At 41.9% G+C, this 18,801-nt stretch overlaps 1 protein-coding gene across 4 annotated transcripts in view; it reads left to right on the top strand.

The window, feature by feature from the left end:
* The window catches only part of PBX1 (PBX homeobox 1), a 426,141-nt gene that overhangs the window by 377,535 nt on the left and 29,805 nt on the right, over window positions 1-18,801 (top strand). For all 4 annotated transcript variants that reach the window (XM_086957251.1, XM_086957235.1, XM_086957243.1 and 1 more), the window contains one exon: window positions 6,710-6,799. In XM_086957251.1, the coding sequence (XP_086813377.1) occupies window positions 6,710-6,799 (90 nt within the window). The remainder of the gene's footprint in view (window positions 1-6,709; window positions 6,800-18,801) is intronic.

The raw sequence follows: 18,801 nt of genomic DNA, 5'->3' as shown, positions 1-18,801 counted from the left end.
TACTTACAATTTCAAGGAAGACCTGATCATTTAAATTAAAGGAAGATGACAAGACCTAGAGCAGGAGGAGTGAAGTTTGCCTTCATGTGAAGTATTTCCAATACGCTGCAGAAACCCAGAGTGCACACGAAAGACACTTGGAGTTATCAAGCAGGTTAAGGAAGAGAAAGACAACATTCTCATCGAGACTGTCTCTCAGAGAGAAGTAACCACTAACCAATGGTAAAGACTGTTCTTAATTCAGCAGCTGAATGATCCAGTAATGTCTAGAGTTGTTGCAAGACATGTTGAAAGAAGATGTCAAGTCAACCCTAAGAGCCCCGTAAACAGGGTTAGACTAGCCTGTAGGGCAATCAGGCAGTGCCCAATGGGCTGGTCTGACAGGTCAGCATGTGGGCCAGTTTGGGGGGTTTTGTGTGCCTGTTTTATTGTTTGCTTGGCTAGCATTCATTGTTAATTTCTAAAACACACATTGCTTATAGCAATCTCAAATCCATGCTGTCTTCCATACCTAGTAAAACACTAATACAGCTTGCCTTTACAAGTTCAAAACCACCCCAATTTGCAAACATGGGCTACTTTTTAACCTATCTAATTCAGTAATGGGGGCCACCAGACTCCACTTTAGCCCAAATAGCCCAAAGATATTCGCTATCACAAGGTGCAGGGAAGGTTTGCCTCCAAAAAAGAAGATTAACAGCATAGACACATTGGCGAAAAGAGTTTCTACTGGTTTTGCTTTGGTGTGGTGCATAGCTAACTCCCAAGCTTCAATCAGTAGATAAAACAGAAAGGAGTAGGAGCTGAAACCCTTCTTAGAACACCTTCCATAAGCTCTTGAAAAGAGAGTGCAACAAATGATGCAAAAAGGACAAACTGTTTTGAAAGTGAATTGCAGATGTGTCCTAGAAAAACGACCGGTCTTTTATACTCTACTTCTCAGATGAGATGATTGGCTGCAAATTCAAAGTTTTAGGCTGAGGAACAAGAAAATAGAATTAATGTATCATTTGATGATGAAAATGCATTAATTCCTGGAGTCTATTAAATACGTTAAAATATTTTTCTAAAAGACACCAAAACAACAAAATCTGCTGGACTTTGCAACAACAAAGAAGGGTCTTTCCATAAAATTGGCAACACGTAACAAACGGCTGGTCAAAGGCTGCTCTTTCAAGCATCTTACCCCTACCACCACCAAGTGAAGATTCAACAATATTACCAAACAGCAATACAGCCACAAACATTTTGGGGCAACAACAGAAAAAGGGCCAGAGGCTCCTGAGGAAGAGTTACTCCGTTCACTTAACCTTAACAAACCATCAACAAAACACCTGTTGGGGATATAGTAAGATTTTTCGCAACCAATGAAGGGAAATAACCTCAGATGAATGCGTGCTTTTAAAGGCGGAAAACAGTTGTTGCATTGAATTGGACTCAATGCTTCTGAAGCAGCCTCACAAAATCAAGTTAAAGATCACTGGTGAATCATGCTGGAGGATGTCATCCGCTTAATATTCGAAGGGAATTTTTCCTCCTAATCACAGGGATAGGAGTGTTTATATATACTTTCTGATATCGATAAACGACAAGTCCCCCCCCCCTAGCAAATACGTCAGAACTCTTACACTTTAAAATGGCAACACTGCCACCACATATCATTCCACTGCTGCAGCAGGGGGATTACATTTCTACACAGGATTTAAAGTATGTATATTGCCATGTATCAAAGCATCCAGCTCATACGAATATCCCAGACTTGATATAAGTGGCAAACATTATCCGCTCATTGTTGTGCCTTTTGGCACAAACTCTGCTCTCGGTTCTTTAATAAAAGGCGTAGCTGCTGAACCTGTACATATTTATCATCAGGGGTTATAAGTATATCCTTCTCTGGACTATTGGCTCCTGAAGAGTTCAATCCACAAATGCCAGACACAAACACGTGCGATAACTTGATTTTTGCTCTGTCTGGTCTTCACCCTCAATGTGATAAAACACATTTTCATCCACTCAAGATTTAAAACCTCTGGGAGTGACCCTTATTTAATTGGAAGCAAAGCCCTCATTGCACTTCAATCTATTGCCAGATATCACAATATATGACATTGTGAATGGTGATGAGATTTCAAGTGAGTATTGCTTCTTGCACCTCATTGACACAAATGCCAGACTGCAACTTTGCCCCCTTCAAGAATGCTTACTGAGTCGATGGTCTCAAACAGTAGGGGTATGTGAGTGTGTAGTATTGATGCAAATGATGATGAATCCTAAGATTCAGTGGTGGAACTAACAAATGGGGCAGACCCTTTGTGAAACCAAAGCTACAATTGACCATCACCATAGATGCTTTTCCTCTAGGTTGAGAAGCATGTACGCCCGGGTTGAACATCTAGGGCGGTAATCAATACAACTGATTTACCAACACACCAGTTTACTTTGACTAGATTTGATAAGAACATTTGCTTATGTTTTGCCATCTATCCCCGTCATGTGCAAGATGTGTCAGGCTCCAAAGTGGATCATCTGGCGCTTATGTGGGCTCATCAACCTTCATTTAAAAAACTGTCACTCCAGCAGGTTAAGTCAGCAACAGGACAAACTGATGCACCTTGATCCATGAATGTAGCTGCAAGGCGCCTGACTTCTTAAAGTTGGGATGTTTACAGCTGCATTCTAAAGATAAGATGAAGGCAAAGGAAGTGCATAGCCATATCTCAGTTACATCTTCTCTTGCAAAGTGACAAATATTTCCAAATAATTGCACTAAGTAACTTATCAATACAGTTCTGTACAACATATTATTAACATATTATTAAATATTTGTTCTCTTACAAAGGACTATTTGGGACTCCACTTTCAAAATGATGCACTTGAAAGCCATTGCTGCCTATAAAAACAAACATCTTTATCTTTTTAAGAACCAAGGAACTAAGGCATTTATGGAAATATTTAGGAGAATACTCCTGCCTCCTGCCTGAAGTCTTACTAACACCTGTTTGTGATTTCTGCAACATGCTGGCACATCTACTGTGGTCCACATTCTGAGCCTTTACACTTTGCAATGCATCTCTTTACTTGGAAGATGTTTTGGTAGCAGTTTCAGCACTACACATAGTTACTGAGTTATAGACACTATCAGTGCATGTGCCTTCTTTGTTGGTCCATAAGTATAGGGTTGTTCTACTCAAACCTACAGTTTCTGCCAAAGATAATGTCACCATTCCACATCATCCATTTGATTGCCAATGTGTTTTTGCTGTTCACAGAACAATCCACTTTAAATGTTAAAAGTCCTTGAATATTAAGTTCATAGCACAAGGACTGTTTGGAAAACTAAGATGTTTCAAAAGCTGGGATTGATAGGTTCATCGTGTGCTGTATTAAAATGTGCAGTGTCTGTGTAAAATGAACAATTGAGCATATGTATATTTACTACACTCATAAAAAAGAAGCAATGCTGGCATTTCAAGGCAACATGCCAATAGCTGAAATATGCAATGCAGGGACATGGATATCGAACCACACATTCACAAAACATTTCTAAGTGGATATTGGATCTAGGTAGACTGCACAAGTGGGTCAAACTGTGTTGAAGACTTTATCTGCTTCCTCAACTGCTATTTTCAGCACGTTGGCAGATTAGAGGGGATACAATATTACAGCCTATGTACAGAAAGTTATGTACGATAGCAAGTGTTGCAAACGGAAAACATTTCCTATTTGTGGCACTCACTTTATGGCTTATAGTGTTGTAGATTCACATATGACCCTTCAGCTTCCTCTGGGCAATAGAGTAGCACATTATAGTAAATGTTGGAGTAATCCACTGGGAGGTTGAGGAAACATGTTCGCGACTCCTATGTTGCAAGTAAGAAAGTGAAACGAATTAAGAAGAAAACGTACTTATATTAATCCACACTCACTTCTGGGTAGCAGAAGAATGTATAGCTTGTAGATCTGATTGACTACTAGCTACAAACTGAGTATGCAATATTATGATCATTAATGATTCCAGACTATTTGTTCTTTGCACTTTTCACAGATAATAGAGTTAAGTGTTTTGGAAATAAGCGATTTACTCAAGATTCCTAAATATTGGTCAGATTAGGAAAAGACTGTTAGATCCACAGTTGCCAAATAAACAATTGAGCCACCTTTCTTCTGAAAGTTTTTTTTTTTGGAAGGTAGACAGAGATGTAAGGTCTGATCACTCTGAGTCATTAACCAAAGTTCCTGTCATCCATGTAGCAGCAGGCGGCCCGTGGTACAGAGGTTACTTACTTAGTTTCAACAGACTTCAATTCTCTATTCAGCAATGCTTTGCATCTTTTGAAGCTTGGATGTTTACACTTTGAAAGTGTCACTTTCTCATAGACTCTGCATTTTTGGGGCTCTCCTAGGAAAGTAGGACATGGAATCCTCATTGAAGACTGGTTACACTTGCTTAGGAATTTATGGAGGAATGTTTTGTACTAATATGTGAAAGTATCTTGGCTGCCACCACTTGACTATATCATTGAATGGCTAGTGTATTATGTAAATGTCACCACTACAGTATGTTAGATTGTTTAATAGGCACTAACATTAAGGCACCCTCAGATTATTATTTATTGAATAACCCAAGGATCTGCAATTATGTTTTGATGCGTTCAGTATGTGGCCATTTACTGCCTGTGACGTTCCCATAGCATTGAGTCGTTACCATTAATGCGTAGTACTGGATTTGGAGTGGACCCTTGAAGTTAAATCACACACAAGTTTCTGTTCTTTACCCATATATAGGTTAATACCTATTTATGAACAATTGGCAAAATTAACTTTTCTTCTGATATAAATTTTATTTAAACTAATTTTATACGTTTTAATAGATTCTTCCAATTAGTAATTTTAGTTATGTCTGAAGTCACATACCACAGACTTCTTGTCTACACAAACACTTTTCACAAACCTATGACATGTTGCCATTGATATAAACGGTACCCATGTCCAAGTTGTTTGTACTCATGACCTTTAAATTGAGAAAGCAGAAAATTCATTTGACTCTCAAGTACGAGAGAACGGTTATGGGGGAGGGAGTGAAGCTGATGGTAGCGTCGAAGAGGGTAAACTATCTAGAGAAAGCAATCTAGACCTTTTTTGGTTGTCTGTCTATTTCCCAGTGTACAGTATTAATCTTGAAGACTGTTCCCTAACCTGTCACTGAATACAGACTAACATGTGCCCTCTTTAGAGTGGTAGTGAAAAGATTGCACCAAACGAAAAATTGTGACTCTGCAATTTAAGGATGAGATGTTATGTACTCTTTATCCTTGAAAATTTCTTCCAGATCATCTACATAGTATGGATCATTGTAAGAGCTTTCAAATTCCTTCACTTTTGTTAACCTTCCTAACTATTCCCACATCTTTTTTCTGGGCCATATTACTTCAGCAGAATAAGAATTACTGCATACATGTGAGGTTACACTTGAGATTACTTGATAGCATAATTTCATGTATTGCATTGTGTTGCAAAAAATATAACTCATTCTTCAATTTATTTCAATCTGTCTCATTCAAGGCCTCACGGCATGATCTTTTTCTGAAGTCCTCTTCTTCAGAATACCGTCTACTAAATTTCTTTAACAAAACTTCCTGATTACTAATTTTAGAAGAATTTAAGTTGTTTTCGAGTTGTAAAAATAAATTATCTGTGCAAGAGGTAAAATGATGAAATATGATTTTCTTGTAAATGTCACTGTGGTAAAGATAAACCAAGAGAAAATTGAAGACTTGATGCGCACTCTTGTAATGGCCAGTGATAAAATAGACTGATTTCTGAGCCACAAGTGATTAGTCTCACTAAGGGTTTATTCAGATAAATGTATTAAATTCAAACAAGATTAAAACTGATGTGTTTGCCCTTCACTTGCTTTTTCATGGCTCTTGATCCTGTTCTGCATGTGTCTGCCTTTTAGATAGCTTTGCTGAACTTTTGAACTTGGGAAAAGTTAATTGAAAGCCACAGGTCCAATTAAAGCATCCTCTGATAGAATGTCTGAATGGCTCACTTTACATGTGGCACATGAACATAAAGTAAATTAGCATTTGCAGAGACAGAATACATTGAAATCTAACCAGCTTGATTTAGATAGCCCAAAACCTCTAAACATTCAAGACACAAAAATGACATGGAGAGAATTGAACTAGAATCCTGCCATGATCCGCAGCTTGCCCAAAGATAGGTTTATTATATTACAGCTCCAGGTCTGTGTTTGAAGTCCACTGTGCCATGCAGGATGTACAGATGTTTTAGTTTCTATTATACAGATGTTGAATTGTTTTTATTATTTGGAGTATGACTTAGCATGTCAAATTCCTTTGCCCTTTTTTTTGATAGCTTCAAGATAATTGACAGTCTTTGAATGTATACCTTGTAGACCGCCCTAGTCGTGCGGAGAAGAACATTGAGACACACATTGTTTTTCATTCTCTACATGTCTATGTCACAGCACCAGTGCTTGGGGCAGCTCTTACAGAGTGGAGCCACTTCATACTCTTGTCATCCTGCTAACAGCTTCTCATTGACTTATGATAATAACGATAAAACTAACGGGGGAAATTACTGCATGTGGAATGATGTTGATGTGTTTGATGGAGATAAACTTGCTTTAATTGTAACTAATGTTCTATTATTTTTCCTCCTGTTTGTATTTGTCTCTGTCTAGGTGGATACCCTTCGCCATGTTATCAGCCAGACAGGAGGATACAGTGACGGACTCACGGCAAGCCAGATGTACAGTCCGCAGGGCATCAGTGTAAGGAAAAATAGGCTTGTTTTTTCATTTTGTTCTCTCTCGTTACCAATTATTTTGAAGCCATAGGGCTTAGAATGCCATTTAGGAGGACTTGTCTTAGCTTTACGGTCACCTACTTTATTGCTTCTGTATCGGTCGTGTCAGCGGCAGAGCTCTGTCCACAAAAAGTGGTGATCGGGCAGGCTTTCTGCAGGCAGCTGGCGTCTAGGCCTGTCAGACACAATCAGTGTTTGCATAGTACCTGCGGCAGCGCATGCTCAGCTGAGAGGAGCTTCTAAGCAGGTGACACCTAGTTCAACCACAGCAGCATGTGGGCGGAGAAGAACCGTGCTCACCAAAATGTAAGGCAGTGGTTTTACTGAATTATGATAACCTTCCCGTGAGTACTAAGGAGGTGGTTGAACACCATCGCTACTTAGTCTTGCAAAACTATGCACAACCTTCTCAACATCTCTTGCTGAACCTAATGATATTGTTCCATGGAGAAAGGCAGTATGAATTTCAGTCAACATGTAAAGGGAGGGAATGGGGGAAACCATCTTGTTTTATTTTGGGTGTGCTGGCGGCTTGGCCTGCATGAAAATTCATAGCGACAAGCTGTGTTGCATAGAGTGAAATCGATAAGACAGACACAAGGAGAACCGACTGTAGATTCGGGACAGCAATCCAACTTCATTTTTCAGATCAGCCGTCCGCCATCTCAGTAGCGGTGACAGCAGGCTGGAAGAAGAGGGCAGACTCAGAAAGGAAAGCTGCGCTCTAAACGGGTTCCCGGCGTTCCAGAGGTCACAGCAAAATCAGACAGCTGCAATGATTTCAGTTCTGAAATGCCCTCTCTTCTATTTCTATATGTCTCCTCATTACTAGGAAAAAAGCAATTGGTTACATTTTTTTTAGCCGCCTCATAAAAAATCCTTTTATAATTTTTTCCATGTTTATTCTCTGTTTAAAAGAGAACTTTGGCTATTTGCACTAGACATTATAAATTAATATGTATTTATTAGGAAAGGCTATGATTTAGTGAAGGGAAGATAATATATGTTTGTTATTATATATATTTACTCATGTATTCTATTTTAATGTCCTATCCATCAAAACTAATCAAACTTTAAAAAGAAAAATGTATATGAAGCTAGATAAAATATACAGCGGAGAAAATGTAATAAATTCATTCAAATATATATTCAAAATAGATCCATGGGTAATGGGTAAACGTGATATATATATATATATATATATATATATATATATATATATATATATGTATTATATATATATATATATATATATATATATATATATATATATATATATATATATATATATATATATATATATATATATATATATATATATATGTTCTATTTTTTATTAAAGAAAAATAACGTGGTCACCTTAATTTAAAGTAAAAAATTTACCTAAGTAATTATATCTATCTATCTATGTGTCTGTATATATGTTATACATGCACATGCGTACATTATTTGACCTTTTCTATTTCATTATCTAGAATTTAAAACACGCACCAGTCAAGCCTAGCAAAAGATTGCCGGAATATATAATTTATATAATGTGAAAAAAATTGTTTTGACGATTCTTTAACGAGGTGTCCTTCAGTTTAACAGCAGTTTTTAATGTGAAACGTTTCCTTTGCCACCGGGTCAGGAAACCATGTCAAGCGAAGGTGCCGGGTTAGGAAGGTATGTGTTTTGGGGTAGGGCAAATGGGGTGTTGCACAATTATATTTGCCATTTCATTTCTAGACAGTTGTTACATTGCACGGAGGACTGGCGTTTTCTAATTAATGGAGAAATAATCGTGGCTGAGACAGACTCCTCAGCTCTCCGTGTCTCATTTCTGGAGCGTGGGGGGCGGTTGTTTGGTTGGGGAGTGTCACATTAATTTGAGAGAAGTGAGAGTAAGCATAGAGGGCAGGTGCTGCTAGAGGAAGCCAATTAAAATATGCGGAAAACAATGTTCCGCAAATAAACTCGAGAGCCTGTCTCTCTTTTTTACGCACACCGTGACGCTTTCCACAAAAGAACTGAGATGAGTGCGTCATAGCGGAGCTGAAAATCTAAACATCGATTTTCAGTTAATAAGCGCCCTGTGTGTCTACGTACAGCATAATTGCTGTATTGTTTATTTCAGAGTTTAAGCAGCAGTATTTGTTTCTGAATGGACGCCCTACCCCGTGCATTGTGTTTTTGTTGATTATAAATACAAGTTACACAAAGCTCTGGTGCTTTCATTTTCCTTTCCCTTTCGTGGGGTGTGGCGACCTGTCCATCTGTATATGGTTTCCTTCGGAGTTCCAGCCGGGTGCGTCTTGTGTCATAAATCGGAATTGCATTGTAGGCAGAAATAGCTTCCAACACGTTCTTGCGGTTGACAGCACGGCAGAAAATAGAGTGGGAGAAAGTTGTCAAAATAGCAAAGGTTTTTGATTTCTACAGTGGGGCCAGTAGACTTACACCAGGTTTGGAAATATCGAATAGAGGTGGACAGTCTCAAATAAGTCTGATAGCAAGTGTTCAAAGAAACGGATATTTGAAAATATAGCTTACAAATATTTCTTTATGGCAAATACTTTGAGGGAAGGGTCCTCAATTGTTTGTATTCGCAGGAAGCAGCCTTACGCCAATGTTGGCCACACAGTGGCTAATGACGACCATGTTTCACTTCAAGGGGCTTATTTACAACCCCGTTGCGCCGCCGGTTGCGTCAATTTATGGGAAAAAGTGACATACCGGCGGCGCAAGGGGCTTGTAAATGCACTGTTCTGTATCTGCTAATTATGTGTTGCGAATGCGAATCACCGCTATCCACCGCTTTTTATTGGGTGTGAAAAATCAGACTTTGGAATCAATTCATGCATTTTATGTGGTAGGGAAAATTAACCACCCCTTTTGTCTAGGATACTTTATTTTATTTTTTTCACCAGGCATGTACACTCATTTGCCATTGTGCACTTCAGCACTATATACATTTTCTTACATTCTGCAAATCTGGATATTGTTTATTTTAAATGCGCCATTTTTAGATTTTGTTCTGTACATCTCTAACAACATAACTACGGGGGCTTTCATATAAGCAGAATCTGTTGGACAGTTGTTCATGATGCAGCAGAAAAAACAATGATTACTCAAGTTATACTGAACTATAATCGATAACTACCACCATCAAATGCTTGGCGGAAAGGTAGGGAAAGGGTCCCCCAACAGGGCCCCCTGGTAAATCTGCCCATGGGGGTGGGAATAGGGGGCCCACTAAGATGGCATATTAAAATGAAAAATCAAGAAAAAGTAGCAAACACAGTAGTTAAGCTTAGTCAGCAGAAATTCCACATCCCCATCGCCACCTCTATTTCGAACCCAAGAGCAGTAAGACTTTCATATTTCCCATATTGTTCACATTGGTCTCTATGCTGTTTTACATTTTTGCCACTCTTCCTAAACCCTTTTACCAACTGGTAGCTGTGCAGTCTGTTGGAAGGGCGCATGAAAAAGTAAGTGGGGTACTGCTTTTGACACTAAGATCATTTTAGGTCTCGCTGAACCAACATGCATGTATTGTTCTGCAAGAGTATAGTAAGGGGGCTTTAAAAAATGCTCATAAAGCCTGCAGGCGGATCAGGCAAAGTGAATGTGCGCCGGGCTCGTGCACCATTTGTCCGCCTACAGCCTTTGGGAGCAATTTTGCGGCCGCTTTGATCACTGAGAACATCAAAGCGGCCGCGAAAGTGCCCACCATTTGTCACCCCCTCCCTTATCCCACTTCCTGCTTGTTTTCACTGGGTTTTCCGAATTAATTTATTTTGTGTGTACTTGCTAGCGGCAGCTGAAGTCCATCTTCAATGGACCGACACACTTGAGTCCTTCTTTTTCAACAGGCAATCTCTGATTATTTATATTTTTTATACAGGTTACAATTGGTTTTAGGGTGTTACCTGTTGTTTAGTTAAACATAGTTGAGTGTGACTATTGAGGGGCTGGAGCGTTTTCAGTTTGTGAAACAATGGCAACAGTGCAGGGTGGGACGATGCGTGCAGCCTGGGTGGGGACTGTCACGCGCCGCATTATAAAAGCAACTCAGGCAAGCTCATTGTGCCCTTTTGAGCCCTTTTAAATTCACAGGGCGGCCCCCAGCTGAGGGCTTCAGGTGGAATGTGTGAGACGTGAAGTAAATCTACATTACGATATGCAGTGAATATACATTAGGAAAAACACACTCTGCAACAACCGCTGGCTCTCTCTATCCCAGTCAGACGTAGCCCCTCCCAGCCCCTGAACAGCAGAGCCAGAGGAGTGCAGCAGCACTGGAGGTTTGTGTGCTTGTGACGTATCCCACATAACAGCACTCAGCAGACCGCTCACCATTTTAAAATGAGCATTGACAAAGTTCTCTTATCAATCACAAAGTAAAATATTTTACACTACCAAGTTAGTGTTACAAATCAGACGGTCACCCAGATGAACTAGGTACGCGTGAGAAGTTTAACCACGTCTGTTTCTTCTTTGCATTCTGGTACTTGAAGTCGTACATTTAAAACAGGCAGAGCAGACCTCGGTAGGGGTGTGGAACATGTTTGTTCCTCTGTCCCACTGTCAAGTGTTTTAAAAACCTTTGCAGCATTTATACATTCTGCAATGATTGAAAAAAGCCAGATGATGGTAGGATTTCCCAGGAACTGCAGCAAACACTCAATGTTAGTGTGACATCTCTTGGGGGGGGGGGGGGGGGGGGGGGGGCTTCTCATGCAAATGAGGGGGGACCTTCTCCTGCAAACGAAGATGGATGCAGCTGGTAACATCGTCACAAGGGTGGAAGTTAGAAGTATGCTATGAGAAGGAAACTAGGGTTGGTGAATTCTAGTCTAACATTAATGTCCCTGCTTGTAGTTGTTTCCTAGTGATTTAGTAGCTCAAGGAGGCCATATAGCTATAAATGGTCTCTCTCCAAATCACAATATCCTAGCACACGACCACCAGCCACAAATAGAGCGCTTGTGCACAAACATGCACCAATAGGCCACCACCTCTGCCCCTGCCGAGATGTCATGGAATGAGCCCAGGGATAGCACCAGCCACTGAGACTAATTCAAGCATCTCGTCCATCGCCGCGGTACCCTTGGTGCTTGCTAACACAGTAACCATGAAATGTCACAATAAAAGCAAGTTCCTCGCACACTGGCAGAGATTCATTGGGATGGGAAATCGGTCATTTTGCTTTTTAGGTAACATATCAATTTGCTAACATCATCTCCTTCATGATAGGAGGTTTCAAGTGAGTAACTCATGTGATTTGTGACACACCACCGACTTGTAGTCACGTCAGTTTAGGGTAGATATTGTCATTTTTTTTCAGACCATCACCCACAGAAACAAAACCGAAAGTGGACCCTGGGCTCACCCAACATGATTGTGCACGAGTAATGACAGCATTCACTTCAGACAGGTGAAACTGATTCAGCCTTTCTTCCTCTTGAGGTTGTTAAAACGAGTTCTTTTGACTTGTTTACAGTACTAGCGCCCCATGTAATCCTGGCTGACCAGGAAACTAAGCAAACAATGGTGGCCACACGGCTCGCCAAACTCTATGTCCACATCTCCGCTTTGGTGGGGGGAGGAGACAGAGAGGAGGAGGAGCGGCACGCGTCCTTCCAGTCTGCTTTAATTTTCATCTGTAGGTGCAGGGAGATTCCCCTTGTGTTGTAGTGAAGTATGCACCGATTGCTAACACTCGGAGCCTCACCACCCTGCCAGGTGGGCCCCGGGCTACTCCGGGGCTGTTCCTCAAGTGGGGTTTGCCAACTTAGGACTCTGCAGGCTGCAGGAGCAATGCCCCGTCAGTTACCTAGCCTGCCTTCCCAGCCTGCCACGAAGCACGGCGTCCATGTCACCACCGCAGCACGGTCTTCAGGCCCCAGCCCGGGGCACACGGCCTCCAACCCCCAGCAGGATGCTTGTTTTTTATACTCATTAAGCACTGCTCTTGTGTCCCCTCATAGCCCCCCAGCTGCACCTCTGCTCTGCACATTCCTCATGCACCTAATAACCTGTAAGAGTGAAAGAGCGCTTTACATCCAGAACTGCCCCTTTCCCTCACAAAAGTGCCCCTTCATCTCTCCTCATAAACACCCTCACTCTGATATATGTCTTTATCTACCTTAAGGAAACTGTTCATGTAAGGGCGTCAGCCTTCACCTCTCCTCTGTACCTTTGTCCAGCCTATGCAGCCTCCTCAGTTCTCCTCAGCTCTCCTTGCCTTGCGCATGTGCCTTCCCATGGTGTCAATTTCTGCCTCGCTATCATGACCCATCACCCTGCACCCTCCTCGGCCCTCATTACATTAAGATGCTGCCTGCCCCTATCAGGCTTCCTGCCTTCACCTCTTCCACATTGTCCGCCCTACAGTACGGATGTTATTACATTACCTTCACTTCTATGTGTACCTCCACCCAATCGCGTGCCCCTTGGTGCCAGATGCTCTATTACTTAAAGCACTACTAATTCGGTAACAAAGCATATTTACCACCACAGCCTGCCTTCACACACAGAGTCTGCCTCTCCTCGTCTCAAAGAAACACATGCATACACGTGCCGTCCTGACTTAATCTCCTTCAGAGAACAATGACCAAGACATCAAACACAGTCGGCTCAACCACTCTCCATCACACATATGTGCTCCCCCTACGCACCCTCACAAACACTCGGCCCGCTTCTCAATCAGTTTTTCCTCCTTTTTCCTCACAGGTCCACCCTCTCACTACATATAATTTTGTGCTTGGTCGACTGTACATCTTTGCCATTGTGTCTACACACTCCTCTCTCTTATGCTCACTCATGTACACACACCAGCCCTCCTCTTCCCATCGCGTGCACATCCATTTCCACATCTTCCCATTACACACACACACTCCTTCTTTTCTCTTCCCATCCCACATACACATGTGCACAAAGAGCTCTCAGCCTAACAGAAGCGCCTGCTTTCTTCTCTCACTCCCCATCACGGGTACACACAGGAACACCAGGTCTCTGCCCATGCTGAACCATGACTCCATTGTCCATTATATGCACAAGATACCATTTCCCCATAATCATAAACACGCATACTCATGACATCCCCTAAAACTTATCACACAACTGGCAACGCAATGCAATAGGTCTCACATATGCGAGAGTTTGAGCTATTGGCAGTGTAAATGACAATACCTTTTATTTATGTGTTTTTAAAACCTGCAAGCAGTGTGTAAACACACACTTTGTACTTATAGTCCTTGCTTACCAGAAGCAAGGCTGGCAGTAATAGAGGCGCAGTTACTGCCAGCCTTGCTTGCTTCCTTGCAGGTTTTCAAAACACAAAAAAAGGAATTGTCATTTACAATGCCAACAGCTCAAACTCTTGTAAATGCGAGACCTATTGCATTGCAAATGCTTGTTTTTATTGCAGCTTATTAGTGGCATTCCTTCTAATATAGCACAGTGATCTATTTACAGGCATCAAGGAGCTAAATGCAAACTTTATGTCATGACTTTATATCCTTAATGTTGTTTTTTTCAATCAATTATTCAAAAATGACAATGAAAGGTTCTTTTGCTAAGTAATAACGTCTTGTTAGCATAGACAACACCAATCACTGCTACGTTTTATATCCTGACTTTGTGGTTCTCCGACCACTCACTCCTAACATATAATGTTCACAAGTATTGATGATATGTGATTCCTACACCTTGTAATCCTTATTGTCTTATGTAAAGTTTCCAGTACATTGATTTACACACTTGTATGATTTATTGTGTCTGTGTGTGATGCAAATCACTCACACCTTCAACTGGAATCAGTTGCACTGTAAACAAATAAAAAAAGAGTAGTTGATAGTCAAATCATTATTTGTGTAAATACACACTGATACATCTGCGTTCTTACAGTGCATGAACATCTCTTAATGGAGGAGGGGGTAGAGTAACAAAGTTAAAAACCTGTCCTCAATAGTTCCTCTTAAGTACTTGTGAAGTGATAAGCTGTTCTCCTGTGGTCCCTTTTCATGCATTGGTTTTTAGGTCTCGCCTGTCGATGCGCATGCGCATCGAGCAAGCGAGACTATGGGGGCTCATCGACTCTTTATCCAACTTGCAAGGAATTGTGGCGATTCCTTGCAGTGCACGAGAAATTTAAGCTCAATGCGCATGCGCATTGAGCTTAAATGCGCGTGCACATGCCCCCAGCCGCCTGCCTTGCCTACTCTCTCTCACAGCCTCCCCCAGCTCCGCCCCCTCACTACTTGATTGCACGGCCGCTAGGCCGTGCCTCCCCTACTCTCCTCCCCCCTCCTCCTCTCCTCCCCTGCCTGCCTGCCGCTAGGCCGTGCCTCCCCTACTCTCCTCCCCCCTCCTCCTCCTACTCTCCTCCCCTGCCTGCCTGCCGTGTCGCACCTCTCCCCTCTCCGCCCCCTCCCCTGCCCGCCGTGTTACGGTGAAAGGCTTGGAGCTAAGAGAACGTAAACACTCCTGTGACATGCACTTTTGTCATTGCAGTTCGCCTACCTCGGAAAGCTGCGAGACCCTAAGGGCTTTCCAGGTTCTACCCTAGTGCTTAAACGACAACTTGTAATTCCACACAAAGACAATTGTGGTGTTATAAAGAAATCGCCCACAATCTGTTGAAATCACCGCTCTGTACCCGCACAGACCTCTGCCAGTGGTGCCCCCGCGCAGCCACTGGCACACGCACACACCCATGTATACCCCCTTCTCCCCTCCGAGTCCTGGGCTCAGATCGGCCTCGCATCCTGTTAATATTCCACCGGGGAGCGCGGCTGGGCGCCCGAGGCTGCCCAGGGCAGAGGAATGCTGTGATGTCAGGCTGCAGGCAGCTCCTTTTCATCCCAGCTCCTAGCAGGCTGGGGACGCCAACAAGGCGCCAGTTTAACAAATATGAACAAATGTCCCTTAACTTCCCACTCCAGATGTGGCAAGAAGGGACCCCCGGCTTCAGTGCATCTCCGCCGACATCTCTGGAGAAGCCGAACTTATCGGCGGCAGAGCCCGGCTCCCCTTCTTTCCAGCGCTGCGCAGCCGTCTCCCAGCACATCCTCTCGAGTTGAGCAATGATTTATCTCGGGCACCCATAAACAACACAACTCCCTCACAAACATACAACAATGGCAGCCCGGCAGTGACAGACTCCCTGCCATAAATCAGGGACGGTGGGAAAGCGCGCGCTGACTAGGGGCGAGAGAAGGCATATTCCTAAAAAAAAACAGCAACAAAATGACTGCACGGGATAAAACACACACGCAGACTGCACTGCCCCTGCGAAGAGAAATGGCCCCCAATGAAGATGGCTATTTGTCAGCTTTTACGACAATAACATTAATAACAAAGAATGAATTTCCATGGACACACAGGCGCGGGATGCACCCTCACCCTCTCTCACCCTCACCCACCCTCACCCTCACTCACCCTCAACCCCTCACCCTCACACAGTGCAATAGGTCTCGGAGCATTTGAGTTAGAGCTTTTAGAAATGTTTATGGCTTTTTTTTTTAATTCTTTAGCATTGGCTACAGGAAACAAAAATGCTAAAGATTTACAAAAAAACCCATAAACAATTCTAAAAGCACTAACTCTAATGCTGCGAGACCTATTGCATTTCCAATGCTTGTTATTTGTTAGACTTGAGATGGGTCTCAGCCAGGATGTTATATTAACAAAATAAGACCCCACGAGCCCTTAAATCAGGCCTATGTTTTGGGATTAGCTAGAAGTTAAAATAAGAAAGCCCCTCATCACCTGCAGTTTGCTGCTCCAAACCGACGGAAAGCAGACAACATGAGGGTGCTGCTGAATTATGTAATGGTGACGGAAAATTGCACAGGGACAGGCAAATCCCAGATCCCGCCCAGAAATAACTGCCGGAACTGGGATCCCTGGATTCCCACTACTTGTGCTTTGAAGAACACATATAGCTTAATGTTGCCCTGTAAATAAGGCCCCATTTCATGCTATGGTTAGCGTGAAAGGGGTGGGCAGTGGGTGTTGTGGTGGGTGTTCCACTGCAATACCCATTGATTTTAACGCTGCCCCCTATGTACAAGGGAAGCGTACATAGTGGGCAGTGCCAAAATTAGGACCAGGTAAAACCTGGTCTTAACTTGGCGAAACAAGGAAAAATGCATTATTTCTCCTCGTTTTTTTGCTTTTTCCATGTGTGCTGCCTTGTGCAGCACACATGGAAAAAGCAAACTGCCAAGGTTTGTTTATGTACAGGAATGTCCCCCTTCCTGAAGAAAACAGTCTGTACAAAAAATATCATTTTGTGACTTTCATGTGTGCTGCATAAAGAGGCCCACATAAAAGTGACAAAATGGCATTTTAGGATTGTTTATGTGAAGGAAGGGACACCTTCCTACACATAAACAATTCTCCCTTGCATGCAGACACCCTTGTACTATGCTGTAAGGGTGCCTGTGTTGGTGCAGCGCCAGCGCAGGGGGAAACGCAAGGCTGCACCATATCCTAAATATGGTGCAGCCTTGCGTTTCAGAAGTTCCGAAGTAAGGCGATCAAACACATCAACATCATTCCATATGCAGAAATTTCCCCTGTTAGTTAGTTTTATTGTTACCATCATAAGTCAAAGCCATGACGGCTAATGCCTCACTCCGCTATTGACCCTTAGACTCCGATTTGCAAGAGAAGTTGGTGGGCCGAAAAATGGAAGAACTCTGGTGTTTCTTGCCATAATATTGAGATATAGCTTGCATGCAAGGTGACTACAACTATACAGAATTATCCCACTAATAAAAAAACATCTGCTTCAGTCGTTTGTAATACCCTGTAGAGCTAGCGTATCTTTAAACAAGCATTGGCAAAGACAGTATGTCTGCATTGACTGTCAACATTTTGGCTTTGACAGCATTTGTTTTGCTTGTGACTGGTTTTTGTGTAAAACTTTACTACTAAAAGCAGTCAGAGGCAGCTGCTTGTTTGTGCACACAAATCATGCCCATCACACATGCACAAGAGGAGCTCTCAAAGTGTTTTTTGTTCTAGAGTTTCCCCCAAAATACTCACAGAATAATGAAGTAGGAGCATGACACGCAGAAATAAAGTTATACGAGTGACTGGTAGCAGTGTAAGGGAGCTGTCACGGTCTCACCAAAGGAAAAAATAAAAATAAAAAGCACACTTTGGCCCACTAGTCTCTGGCACAAAGGGGGACTACTTTTTGTGTGGTTGTGCCTTTGGTGCAGAAGCAGAATGTTTTACATCACAATGAATTTAGTCAATGTCTAAGGTGGGCTGACCCTGTGCCCCATGCTCTATGCTTTGGGGGTGTAAACACAAGGGGAATGACACTACTGTAATCCAGTGGATGAAGAGGCTTGATTAAAAGATCATGTATCGTATCTACACATGTGTATATATTATACCAGAATGAAATAACATTTTTGTGACACATTAGCAAGATCAACATTTAAACTTATTTTTATAGTGTAGGAAGGAAATGTTTTCCCCACAAATCTGTTTTTTTTTCATAGTGCTGGGGGAAGAGGAGAAAACATTTTATCCAAATATGTCCTATTTTTCTGTGGGGCTACTTTACGATAATGCAAGCCCATCTCAGTCGTCAAACACTGTTTTAGAATAGGCTAATGCATAAATGATTATAAGGTGCAGCTCCAAATGTAAAATTCAAGTTTATGTTTTCTGAACCTGATTGTATCACATTTATTTTTCATTATAGAAACAAAAATAATATTTTTCAGCAAATATTTATTCAGCTAACACGGAGTTACACTGACACATCAAAAATGACTTTTTTAATTTCTATTTTTCCCTTATTTTCAAATGTGCTGGGTCACAGTTAGCTCAAGTCTTTTTATGTACATTGTTGGCCAGCTTCTTTTTTAGTATTCATTTGGAGTAACTTATAACATCCATCAAAAAGCAAAATGTTCCCACATTTTCTCTGTCCAGAGCAGCTCTTAGATTCAA

The sequence above is a fragment of the Lissotriton vulgaris genome, chromosome 1_1 (assembly GCF_964263255.1).
Source record: "Lissotriton vulgaris chromosome 1_1, aLisVul1.2, whole genome shotgun sequence".
Taxonomy (NCBI): domain Eukaryota; kingdom Metazoa; phylum Chordata; class Amphibia; order Caudata; family Salamandridae; genus Lissotriton; species Lissotriton vulgaris.
This window is presented reverse-complemented; position numbering and strand designations above follow the sequence as displayed.